This window comes from Gekko japonicus, unplaced genomic scaffold (genome assembly GCF_001447785.1).
Source record: "Gekko japonicus isolate JY-2015 unplaced genomic scaffold, Gekko_japonicus_V1.1 scaffold169, whole genome shotgun sequence".
Classification (NCBI taxonomy): domain Eukaryota; kingdom Metazoa; phylum Chordata; class Lepidosauria; order Squamata; family Gekkonidae; genus Gekko; species Gekko japonicus.
The window spans coordinates 271,011-284,315 of NW_015161951.1; the positions used below are offsets into that span (position 1 = coordinate 271,011).

General features: G+C 43.4%; 1 protein-coding gene across 1 annotated transcript in view; it reads right to left on the minus strand.

Annotated features, from left to right (window-relative positions):
• The window catches only part of ITPR2 (inositol 1,4,5-trisphosphate receptor, type 2), a 326,434-nt gene that overhangs the window by 207,086 nt on the left and 106,043 nt on the right, over positions 1 to 13,305 (minus strand). The window contains exons 15-19 of the mRNA XM_015429433.1: positions 10,286 to 10,447; positions 7,945 to 8,117; positions 7,241 to 7,360; positions 6,962 to 7,147; positions 4,234 to 4,485 (exon numbers count right to left, since the gene is read on the minus strand). Coding sequence (XP_015284919.1) covers positions 4,234 to 4,485; positions 6,962 to 7,147; positions 7,241 to 7,360; positions 7,945 to 8,117; positions 10,286 to 10,447 — 893 coding nt within the window. The remainder of the gene's footprint in view (positions 1 to 4,233; positions 4,486 to 6,961; positions 7,148 to 7,240; positions 7,361 to 7,944; positions 8,118 to 10,285; positions 10,448 to 13,305) is intronic.

Below are 13,305 nucleotides of genomic sequence, written 5' to 3' on the forward strand. Positions count from 1 at the left end.
CTGCACTGGTGCCTCTTCAGTCCACCTATATGTGGGTTTTCCTCTGCACCCCTTCCCAGCCCATGGGGCCTTGCAGTGAGGATATGTCAACTCGGAGCTTAACAGCTGCTGTCCTTTATACAATTTCTATCTCTGGTACCTGGCATTACATTTGATGGTACACATTGTTAAGCCCAACAAAGTGACATTTATGTCAGATCTGGTGCTCGTAGCAAATTAGTTTGATACCTCTGCTTTAGAAAACTGTTTATGGGGCCACCTTGGCTTCTTTAGGTTCCTCCCATTTTTCCTTCTCATAGGAATCATTTGTGATTGTACCTTCAATATTTCACTTTTAAGAAACTCCCATCCCTCTTGAACTCTCTTCTCCTTAAGTATTTCTGACCATGGGATTCTACCCAGCATAACTTTAAGTTTGTCAAAATTTGCTTTGCTGAAGTCCAACCTATATGTCTGAATACATACAGCTTTTACCTTCTCCTAGATGGTAAAGTACATGGTCACTACTACCCAGGGTGCCCACTACTTTCACCTCGTCAACCAGTTCTTTCCTGTTGGTGAGAATCAAGTCCAAGATAGAAAATCCCCTTGTTTCCCTCTCCACTTCCTGGAAAATGAAGTTATCAGCAAAACAAGTCAGGGATTTATTAGACCTTTCATTTTTAGCAGAATTGGGACTTCCAACAGATATCCGGATAATTGAAATCTCCCATGACCACCATGTCCCATGTCTTTGAGAACTTTGTATTCTGTTCTAGGAGTGTCTCATCCAAGTCCTCTGCCTGGTTTGATGGTCTATAGCAGACCCCCACCATAATATCACTATTAGTTCTTACTCCTTTTATTTTTACCCAGAAACTCTTAACTGGACTTCCATGCTCAGATTCACGCATCTCCTCACAAGTATATACCTGCTTTACATATAATGCAACTCCTCCACTCTTCGTTGTTTGTCTGTCCCTTTTAAATAAGTTGCACCCATAAATCCTAATATTCCAATTGTGTCATCCCACCAAGTTTCAGTAATGCCTATTCGGTCACAGTCCCCTTCCTGTATTAGGACTTCAAGTTCCTTCTGCTTGTTTCCCATACTCTGCATATTAGAGTAGAGACATTGGAATCCATGTTTTATGCACCCTGAGGTTTTTGTTTCTCTACTTACCTGTGAGTTAATATTACCTAGCATACGTGCCACTCTCCAAAAAACTTCAGAGTTGTCTCGCTCCCCCATAGGGTTTAGTTTAAAGCTCTCCTTATTAGGTTTGTAAGGCTGTTTCCAAACACATTTTTCCCTATCCTCATGAGATGCTAACCACCTCCCAATAGAAGAGCTTCATCTCGAAAGTGTAGGCCATGGTCCAAAAAACCAAATCTTTCCTGTTGGCACAATCTACATAGCCAGTCACAGTATTCTTCTTCCCCTTCCTAAGCCATGGCCTTTGACAGGAAGAACTCATGAAAACACAACCTGTGCTTCCAATTCCTTCACCTTTTTACCCAGAGCCACATAGTCTCTTTTAATACATTCTGGCCTGTGCTGGGCAGTATCATTTGTTCCCACATGGATGAGCAAGAAGGAATAATAATCCATGGGCTTGATGAGTCTTCCTACCCTTTCCATCACATCCTGGATGCGTGCACCCGGGAAACAGCATACCTCTCAAGATTAACAGTCCAGTCGGCACATTTTAGCCTCTACCCCTCTCAGTAGGGAATTCCCAATTACCAACACATGCCTTCTCCTATATTGGGGAGCAGAAGCTCGAGTCCTGTCATCCATGGGGTGTCAGCTCGCTGCCGTGGAGGCTGGGGGGGGGATCGTTCACTCCTTGGAATGTACTTTCAGTTTCTTGATTGCCTCAGTGATGCTCGCTCTTTTATCTGTATGTTTTATGTGCTTGGCCTTCAATGCTTCACCGTACTACCTTCTCTGGGAAAGTGGGACCGTTACATTCTGGCAGGGCCCTGTTCTCCCCTCATTGGTTCTTAGCCACCCAGTGACCCCTTTGAACACTGTGTATCACTTCACCCCACGCTTTATGTCATCACAGTTCCTGAAGTAGAGATGTTCTGCCAATACTGATCAATAAACTTTCCTTCTGAAGAAGCAAGTTGTTGGTTCTGATTGTTGCAGGAGTCAGACATGGGGGTCTGAGAAATTTCCTTCAAGCTTCTTGGTGGCTGGGAGAGGAGCCCTCATTTAAGTGGTTCAGAATCAATATCTGTGGGGAGATCCAGGAACTGACTGCTCAGTAACAGAGGCTCAGAATGTCTCCTGATTTTCCTGCTCCTGTTGGTTACATTCTTCCATGTGCCCTCCTCCTTTGTTGGGTGCAGCTCCATTTGCTAAGATACCTTCCCTCCCCTTCCTGTTGCCCTCTCAGGAGTGCTTCATGCATTCTGTCCATGAAATCTTCATCTTCCCTTATAAACTGGAGTGTGGACAAGTGTGCCTCAAGTCCCTGTATCTTCTCCTCCAGTAGGACTACCTACACTTGCTGCAAGTGTAATTGTTGTTACCCTCAGGTAAGAAAATGAACATGCCACAGACTTTGCACGTCACTGCCTCAGCTCCCTCACCAGCCATGCTGCTGCAATCCATTTCAAAATTAGCTCAGTTTAACTAGCATTTCCTTGATAACTTCCCTGCCAAACTGCCTCTCAAAACAACTTGTGAAAAGTTTGCAGAAGCAAAAACAAACTTAACAAATATAGAATGTGAGAACTACTCAGCTTTCTACAGGGACCCCAGGCTAAGAGTTACAGGGCAAGAGCCCTTGAGCTCTCACCCTTCAGCTCACACCTCTGGCAAGGAGAAGCCTTAATACAATTAAAGGCTCACCCAACAGAGGGTGGGGCCAGCAGTCAGCCCCAGGCAAAAGAGCTAAAATCCACAATCAGTTACACCCAGGCAAAAGAGAGAAACAGAAACCACACTCCCTCAAACAAGCACCACTCTCCAACAGGCTATACACACCCACACACCCTCAAACACTATCCTCCCACACAGTGACCTCAGTTACTTCTCCTCATCAGTTAAGGAAAGGCGAATAATAAACCACTCCAGCAGCAACTCCCTCACCTGCCCCTTATCATAGCACAGCTGGCTATTAACACAGCTGTGTAACTGCAGACCCCACCCCCAATCAATTCAAATCAGGAGTCTCAACTTTAATCAGCTGACTACCTTAATCAGCAGAAAGAAGAGAAAAAACACACACTAGACAAAACAAGTCTCAACTCATTCAAGGCAGAACCTAACACCAGAACCAAGCAACCAAGCACAAACTGCACCAGAATCAAACAGGCAAATCGAACAAACTAAGCATAACCTTAGTTTTACCACCTGCTTACCTCCACACAACCAAAACCACACCAGCGGTATTACCACCTGCTTTACTCCCACACAAAACTTCGTTTGCTCCTCCTGTTCACTCACTCCACAAATTATGCCTCTATTAAAGAAACAGGACTCTTTTTTCCAAGCCTGTTGGTTACCATTAAGACTGCAGATGTCCCCCATTGGTTTGTCAGACTTCCAAGAAAGTAATTTCCATCATAAGCATAAGTTCTACACCTCCCCATGAATGGCTGCTATTTGTGATTTTGATGGATTATAATTTTGCTACATTGCTTTTCAATTTATTTCCTTGCTTTATCTCTACTATTAGTGATTTAGTGCTTGCATAAAATGGGAAGAATTAAAGAATGAATTAACAAAGAAAGTATGCAATTTGTTCTAACACAGATGGAGATTAAAAAAAATAAGTCCAGGGCCAATGGTGATCTTGTAGTCTTTTTGAAGAATTACTACAACAGTAACAGATTTCTCTGAAGAAGTTTCTTGGCAAAACGCGTAGGAAATTTGGGGGATTTTAACTTGGTAATAAAATATGTTTTTACTTCATTTTACACCATTGGGCTTCGCTTTATTTTTATCTCTTCGTGACTGGTGCAGCCCGTTTATTTTCTCCTTAGAAAAGGTGGGAATGGTGTATTCTACAAATCTACTGACAAGCAATATGTGAACATGACGATCTTCTCTGGTTGGTCATCCTCTGTAGATAGTATTCAGAGGCCTCCTGCCTCTGCACAACAAGCACATCACTGTGCTTATCATGGCTAACAGGCATTGATAGATCTATCCTCCATGTGTTTATGTGAGCCCTTTATTTTGTCTGTCTGAGAGCACCACCAATCAACCTGCTCTGCTAGTTTCAAAAGGGAACTTACTCGTGGATGGTTATCTTAGTAGGGATTTCCGTCCACAGCCGGGCATATTTCACAGGCACAACTGTCTCCTGAGGATCTCTATCCACATGCATATGCAACATGAGGCGGCAGAAAGATGCTCGCAGGTCATAAGGCAGGCTCTCATCTGACATGCAGCGTAGGATCAGATCTACTGAGAGCTGGATGGAAATCTGGTTGATTGCCAAATACTGGCGGTCCAAACACATCCTTGCAAAGAGGTTCAATTGATACCTTAAGAGAAGAAAGAAACTATGTCATTTCCACTCCACAGTGGCTTCCCAGAGGACTTGCCCGCAATCTGACTATGCATGTCTGTTGACCTATCATCACTTACGTATAAGAGGCCTACAAATACACAAGCACAGCAATTCATCCGCTAAACCCCAAGCAACTTCAAAATTCTTTGTTCTAAAAGCAAATTTAGTAACCTAGTCATGCAGTACACTTTTACACTTCTGTGAAATATCCCTCCAAATGAAAGGGATAAAAGTGACATAGACTCAAAGCCCAGTCAGTTGACACTTTCATACAATGGGGCACAGCCCAATTAAATTAACGGATCAATCTCTGCAGGTAGAAGCAACAACACAGGCCTTGATCAGAGGTTATTTTTTCTTCACACTGTACCCATGAACAGGTCAGTGGAGGGCAGTTGGAGGCTGGAGGGATCCCAGAGCCGGGGGACAGCCTTGAGCCAGGGGTAGGGAAATGAGGGAGAGTCCCAGCTGAGGTGTGGGGGCAGCTTCCTGCAAGAATTGCTCAGATTCCATAGAAGTTGCAAAGGAATGGAGCCTCCAAAGAAGCTGGTGTCAGGACAGGCCCATTACAAGGTAGAGAGAAAATCACTCATGAAGGACACACCAGCAATTGCTCCTCAAGCTGAAAGGAGCAGGGTCAGGCGGAAGAAAAGAATGAGGGAAACACCTTCCCCTCTCAGAATTAGACATGTGAGATGGAACACAGCACTCAGGGCTAGCAAGAGTTTGCCAGACTCAAGTGGGGGGCCTCGGGGTCATATGCTCCCCCTGCCCCAGTCAGCTCCTGTCACAGTGGGAAGAAATGTATGCCTGAAATGAACCAAGAGATCCTACATTTATTTGAATGGGGGATCTCACCTGATCTTGCAAAATTAAACCTTTTGAGATTTCTTTTCTACACAGCTATGGACTTCGGAAGCAGCTACAGATTTTCTGCCATAAAAGGGCATATTTTAACTAGCAAATACATTACAGCTTATGTGGGGCTGTCTGTGAACTCCAATCTATGACTGATTTGGGTCCACAGCTTCAATAATTCTACTGCAGCATTGGCTTTACAGCACTGTGAAATAATTTCAGCTCACTCTGTCTCGTCTGTAGCTCCAGGGCACCCCTTCCCAGGTGGCTCATACCCGCAGGACAGAAGTCATAACTTTTGGGTCCATCTGTTCCATGTGTAGCAAGATTACGGTAATGCACTCTATCAGCTGAAAAACCAGATGGCAGCAGCACTACTGAGGTTTTTTACAAGGCCTGGACCTCTCGGGGAGGGAGAGCAAGAATTTTAAATTTTCTTTACTTTGTTTATACCCACTTGTCTCCACAACAGGGCCCCAAAGCAGCTTACAACATTCTCCCCTTCTCCATTTTATCCTCACAATAATCCTGTGAGGTAGGTTAGACTGAGAGGTATGACGGGACCAAAGTCACCAGGAGAACTTCCACAGCAGAGTCTTCCAGAACCCAGGTTTTCCAGATCCTAGGCCAATACTCTAATCACTACACCACTTTGCACGGCAAACTTCCACTCATCTCCCTTCTGTGAGATCGATCAGGGATTAGTCTAGAGAACTACTGTAGTTTCAGGCATGCCCAGATAATTCACCAGGCCCAGAAGTCAACACCACTTCCATCACATCAATTTATTTTTTTATTTATTTTGATTTGTATCCCGCCCTCCCTGCCGAGGCAGGCTCAGGGCAGCTTACATTAAAAGTTAAAATGGGCTCTTTTTGTAGCAGGAACTCCTTTGCATATTAGGCGACACACCCCTAATTTAGCCAATCCTCCAAGAGCTTACAGTAGCCCTTGTAAGAAGAGCTCTGTAATCTCTTGGAGGATTGGCTACATTAGGGGTGTGTCTCCTAATATGCAGAGGAGTTCCTACTACAAAAAGAGCCCTAAAACACAATACAACATCATAAAAGCTCATAAGCATAAACAAGCATCAGCATAAAAACAGTATCACAGCACCTCTGGTAGCAGCATTAATTGATTACAGCTTTGTTTAGACACTGTTTTTACAGGTTTCCCCCAATTTCCAACTTAACATTACTGAAGATGGGTGTGGGTACATTTTCCTCAAAGAAGCAATTTCCCCCTAGGCACTGATTTAATTCCTAACTCAGGCCTACATTAACTGTCTATTGTGGCCTGCCCCAGGTGCTTGAGAATGTTTCTGCAGGGCCTGGCAAGCAATTAAAAAAGAAGCTTATTGAAGTACTAGTGTGCCACCAATCCTGTTGGTGGATCATAACTTGCACATGTCTGTCATAACTCCAGTAAGATTTATCTGGGAAGTTTGAACGTTTGCTGAAATTCTGTGTTTCAGTCCAGGCCTGCTAATGGATCCAGAGAGAATGGAGAGAACTCAGCATTAACAGGGAAACCTAGAGTTAACTCATGTTCCATAGGCCACCACTGTGTTCCTCATATGGATATTACATTACCTGTAATAAGTAAGGACTTCTAAATCACTCTTGTTGCCCTCTTTCGCTTCTTGAGCAAGATGTCGGATAGCTTTGCCATGTGGTTCCTTATTGCTATCGATCCAGTACAGCCAAACCTCTTCCTCGTCAATATCATCAGAAAGGGCAGAACATTCCATGGGACCATCCACTTGCATTGAAACCAACCTTAAAACAAACAATCCACACAACAGCTAGTCATGAACTACGTAAACAGTGAAAGACAAAGTACATGTAAAAGGAAGATCCCAGTTAGCTTACTTGGTCCGAATGAGAATGTCAGCATTTCCTGGGTTCAGCATATATTTACAAATCAGCTCCTGAGTTACTGGGATGGCTGTTGCGTTGGAAACACACAAGTCAGATAGATAGTCCAAGAACCTTGTACGGAAGGGGGAAATTAACAAAAAAATCATCCACAAAAATCACAGTTGGGATTTATGAAAAACAACTGACACAATTAGGGTTGCCAAATGGGCCCGGGGGGCGGGGAATCCCCCGCTTTGGAGAGCCGATTTCCAATGCGACGGAATCGGCCCCGGGGGGACCCCGCCCCCCGAAGCTGCATCACCGGAGGTGACGCACGACGTAGGGCACGTTGGGGGCATGGCCCAGATCGTCGGGGGGGGAACTATATGGTTTCCCCCCCGACGATCTCGGCCATGCCCCCAACGTGCTACGTCGTGCGTCACTTCCGGTGATGCTCCGGCGACATGCGCGTGGCACGCGCATCCCCAGCCAGCTCTCGGAGCGAGAGGACGCTCCCCTGCCGGTACGTGATTTAGATTTGGCAAACCTTGACACAATGATCAACAACAGTAGCCTGCTACCAAAATATGAATACGGGTTGCTTTAGGTAATCCAATAGATTTCTTACACACACACACAAAGACATGTTTGAAGTTGCTATCAAAATAAAGAAAGCAGTGTTTAGAAAGGAGGTAGAATCGAATGTTGCTTCAAACCTTGGCTCTCTGTTCCTCCTGAGTAAATTCACAAATGTCTCTATTTCTTTAGCTGTGATGTGTTTCTCTAGTAGCTTCCTGTTGTTGTGCAACAAAGCTGTGATCGTGTCTTCTGCCAAGATATCATAGCCAATCTGGGACTGCATGATACAGAAGTTCTTCGCAATGTATTCCTGGAAGAAAATCCCAGGGTGGTCTGTCAAATCACTTCAAAGCTGGAGGAGTACTCCCCCCCCCGCCCCTTTTGAAGTTGCAACAAGAACAATATGGTTCTTCCAGTTTATTTTTAGGATGAATTGCATCACCCCAGGTTTCTTTATCGATTTCAGTTCAAGCACTATTCTGCCCCTGCCCTGCCCCTATTTTAAAAATAAAACACTCACATTAGAGGAAACAAAGTAGCCAATAAAGTTATTCCACATCCCTGTTTAATCCTGGACACCAAATGCCAGTACAAAGGACAACCTTTTATAGCTCACCCAGGCCTTTGATGGAAAGCCTCAACTGTGAAAGCAGCCATAAACCCCACCTGTCTTTAAGCACTGAGTGTTCAAATTCGGCACATGGATGATGAAGTCAACAATTCACCCTCACCTGATTTAACATCCATGACTTTGCAGAAGACTAGAAAGAATGTGATCTTGGAGATATTTTGACCTAGCCACAAAGGACTTCAAAAGTCAAAGGCAATAATCTTGAATTGATCAGAAGGCAACTGGGAGCCAGTGCAGTTGCTGGAATTCTACAGGATGAGAATAAAAAGTGCTGTTCCCCTATCCAAAAAAAGTCTGTATTGGAGATCAATGGAACTCTTAGTTCTAGACTACACTTGAACTCATGAGCCAGTGTGGTGTCGTGGTTAAGAGCGTTGGAGACCTGGGTTTGAATCCCCACTCATGCCATGGAAGTTCACTGAGTGATCTTTTGCCAGTCACGTTCTCTCAACCTACCTCACAGAGTTGTTGTGAGGACAAAATGGAGGAGAGGAGAACCATGTACACCACCGTGGGTCCGCATTGAAGGCGAAGTACAAATGGATTAAATATATAAATACTGAATACCAAACTATGGCATTGTGCTTACATGAAAATAAGCGGGGGGGGGGCTTGATTCTCCCCTTCTCTTTCTCCTTTGTTCACCATGATCAAATCGGTTACTTCCTCTTTCATGGCAGACCCCAGTTTGCCATCACATCCAAATTGATATGTTATGGTTTGTGTTTGCAAAGGATTGCAAATCATGGTGTGTTCCCAGCTGTTAACCCTGGTTTGCAGGACAGGCACATGGTTTGCTATGAAGTTAAAAAAAAAACCTCACCTCTTATAGGTAGGGTGGGAGGAGCAGGAGGAGCATGCAAGCCCAAGAATTACTTATGTAGCACCAAACCAACAAATCTTTAGGTCCCCATCCCTACCAGCCCAATACCCGAGGGCCACCCACCAAAGGCAGATGACTATTCCATAATAACTATGGACCTTTCCAATACCACTCACCAAGACAGATATGCTTCAGTATACTGAATTTGTCACTGCCTACTGGGAAAAGGTAGGATATGACAGACAGAAAAGGACAGGAACAGGGCCCCACTTTAAGAACAGAGGAACTGGTCTCAGGTCAGATCACTTCCCTGTTCCCTGCTTTCGCCCTGGTTTGTGTTTGTTTGTTTAAAGATTTGTATCATTCCAAGGATGGGTCCATGGAGCCCCCAATAGAAACTAACATCATATATATAAAGCAATAAAAGTAATATAAAAGAAACAGCAGCAAATCAGCAGGAGACATAACCATCTATGCCTTCCAACTCTATGATTCTATGATATCAGTTTAGCAAGGAAGGCCTCAACAAGTAACCCAGAGTCACAGGCCGGTCTTAGGACCACCCTGCTCCGGTGTTTATTTCAGATGAGGCACATCATGCCGCAAAAATGCCAGCAAGCCTTAAGAATCAGACACCTAGCATTATTATAGTCACCATCCATGTTCCCTCTAAGCTGAGTTGGTGTGAGCTAGCTCACAGTTTTTAAGCTTCCAGCTCACGCATTGTTGTCTTAGCTCAGGAAAGAGGGCTCCAGAGCAAACTAATTTATTCAGTAGCCAAATCGCTTGCTGACAACTTTAATGCCAGTAGCTCACAAAGTAGAATTTTTGCTCACAAGACTCCACAGCTTAGAGGGAACACTGGTCACCATAGTTCAATACAGCTGAAAGCCAAAAAATTGAAAGTAAAACTGTAGCTCTTGTATCCCTCTACATTGTACGCAACTCCAAGCATGACCAAGCATTTCTTGAACTGACTGCTGTATTCAGTTATGCAGGCACATGGAAAAGCACCAACTCCAACCTGATTTTTCCGGTAGTCCTGCTGGGAATGCCGGAGCAGTCTATAGCAAAGCCTCAGTATGTATTTGTATGGTGCATATCTTTGATCGCCCAGATCTTCCAGTCTCAACATGGCTCCCTCTCCTGCTTTATCTTTAAATGGAGCTTTGAGGATTCCAAATATCTGTTCAAAAACAAACAAACAAAAAAGGGTACAACTGAAGGTGACAGCAAGCCTGGAGTCTTTTAATGAAGCCCTGTAAACACAATATTAAAAGCAGCAACTCAAGCCAACAGAAATAAATGCACCACCACTGCATACATAAGGCTGAATAATTCAACAAATAAAACAACATGGAACATTAAATGTAGTTTTCATTCTTTTTTCTCATCAATAAGCCATAAAAGGACTTCTATTTTGCATATGGATAGGGCAAATTTCAGTCTTCTGGATTATTCTGCTATGATCTGTACGCAAAAAGTATTACACATGCATACAGGAGGAGGGTGTTCCCAGAGATTAGCATCATGGCAATATTTGTAGCACTGTTAGTATATATTCGTCCTGAAGAAGTGTTTGCACGACCAATGAAATGCAGGTATCAGTAACAGCATAGCGCTAGCAGGAGATGCTTTTACAACCGCCCTGAGCCCTGCCCAGCTCCCCCTGCCTCAGCTGCCCTGAGCCCCGCCTGGCAGGGAAAGGAGCAGGATAACAGTTGAATAAATAAACCAAAAAACAGACACGTCATCTTAGTGCCTGGAAGGAAGTTTTATTGGAAATTATTTTTATTACATTCAAACTAATGCTATTCCAGAAATTGCTCTACTATCATTCTGTCGTAAAGGAAGGAGCAGACAGGAAAAATGCTTGTGGTCATAAAGTCCACAATATCTTGTTCGCAAAAAATAAATAAATCTCTCTTTAGCCAGCACCACACTTAAAATATTTCCACGGATTTTATATTATCTTGTTTACATAAAAACAAAAGGGGACCCTACAAGGACTTCTATGGAAGGTAAAAATCTCATCTCCATATTGGCCACCCCACTTCTTCTCCACCTGCCTACCTCCACTTCTCCCAAAACTGCTTTTTCCTTCCTCTCACCCCTCCTGATGCCAAAACTTTCTCCCCCCACCACCCCACTCCATGCTTGCCTTACAATTTTTTTGTTTGTTTCCTTTTGGGAAATCTGAGTTATCCTCCAAATTTGTTAAATATATTCCTGTTCTGCACCCGGTCTCATTGCATGGATTCTCTAATCTGCACTCTGAGGCCAAGTTCAGTATTAGATATAAGATTTCTAGCTTGCTTCTTCACATGAAGCATCGTGCCACATAAAACATTACTAAGAACAATCAAAGCAAAACGAGAAGATATTGTCCCAACAGTCAGTCTGGAAATACAAATGTACCTCCTATTAAAGAAACTGCATGGCCCAACAAAGCCACCAGTCAAACCAATTCATTAACAACAGTATTAAGAGTCAAAGTCATACAAATAATAAAATTAAGGAAGAGTCTTGGGTGCCAAAAGCCTAGTGGCATAGGGCTACATAAAACAAAAACAAGAAGGAGCTCCAAGGGCTTCTCTGACAGGCTTCTCCAGAAGGTGGGCGGTACCACCAAAAAGGCCACCAGTCTTATAGAGGCCATAGGAGGGAACCACTAATTGGAAGCATTAGATCCTAAGGTCTATATAAGAGTGAGGTGGTCTGTCAAATTCACAAAGAAATGTAAAACAAGCAACTTGATTTGTGTCCATAAAAAAATAGTCAGAGAATGCAACTGCTGCAAAATTGTACTAAGATGCATCCTGAACCGAATGCCTACCAAAAATCAGAGTCACAGTTTTCACTGGCAGTAGTTTCCAAGTTTCCTTCAAGGATAACTGCATGTACAGAATTTTATGTTAGCTCAGTCTGGAGGTCATACAGGAATGGATCAATGTGGCTAGGTCAGCAGAATCCAAAAGGGAAACGACCTTTTGAATCATATGTGGACAATCATGCCTGTCCATGGCACCAAACTGCCTTTCAGAGGGAGGAGGAGGAGATGAAGAAGAAGTGGTTTTTATACTCTGCTTTTCCTTACCCTAAGGGGTCTCAGGGCAACTTACAATTGCCTTCCTTTCCCCTCCCCACAACAGGCAACTTGTGAGGTAGGTGGGGTTGAGAGAGTTCTGAGGGAACTGTGACTGGCCCCCGGTCACCCAGCTGGCTGTAAGTGGAGGAGTGGGGGAACACACCTGGTTCTCCAGATTAGAGTCCACCACTCTTAACCACTGCACCACACTGACTCTTCACTTGGACAGAGCCAACGTGACTCCATTAATTAATTAATTATTTCTATCCAATACCTTCTCTCTCCCTCATGAGGGCATCAAAGCTGTTTACAAAAATTATACTAGGTAAAACCAATAAACACTGGAATATGAGAACAGACAATGTAATATATACCAAAAAGGCGCCACAAAGTCCACCATATACTAATTACTCCCTTCACTAAAAGTTCGCTTAAAGGGCACCACCTTACAAGATCTCCTAAAAACCAATGAAGAAGGAAATCATCTAATTTTCTCCAGAAAGCAATGTTTAAGTCAAGCACTGCTTTAAAAAAAGCACTTTAATGGTCTGAGATAGATCTCACTGTACTACAAGCTAACACAGCTAATGTGACTGCTGGGAACAGCAGTGTTGTTACACCATATACCAGGAGTGACCCAGCTTGCTTAACATAAGAGCCACCTAGAATAAATTTCAGATGTTTGAGAGCTGCAAGACATGAACAGATATGTTTTTATTGAAAAATATGCAAATTTGCTTTTTATTAACATGAAATGAGACTGCCAAACATAAAAACAAAAGGGGTTAAAATAGATATTGATAATGACATTTATTTGTACGATGATATTTGTTTGCTAATGATATTTATTTGCCTGAGAGAGAAAGAGAGATTGAAAGAAAGAATGGAAGAGGTAGAAAGAAAGAGAGAAACAAAGAAAGCAAATATAGGGGGAGGGATCCAAGGGGAAGGGAGGG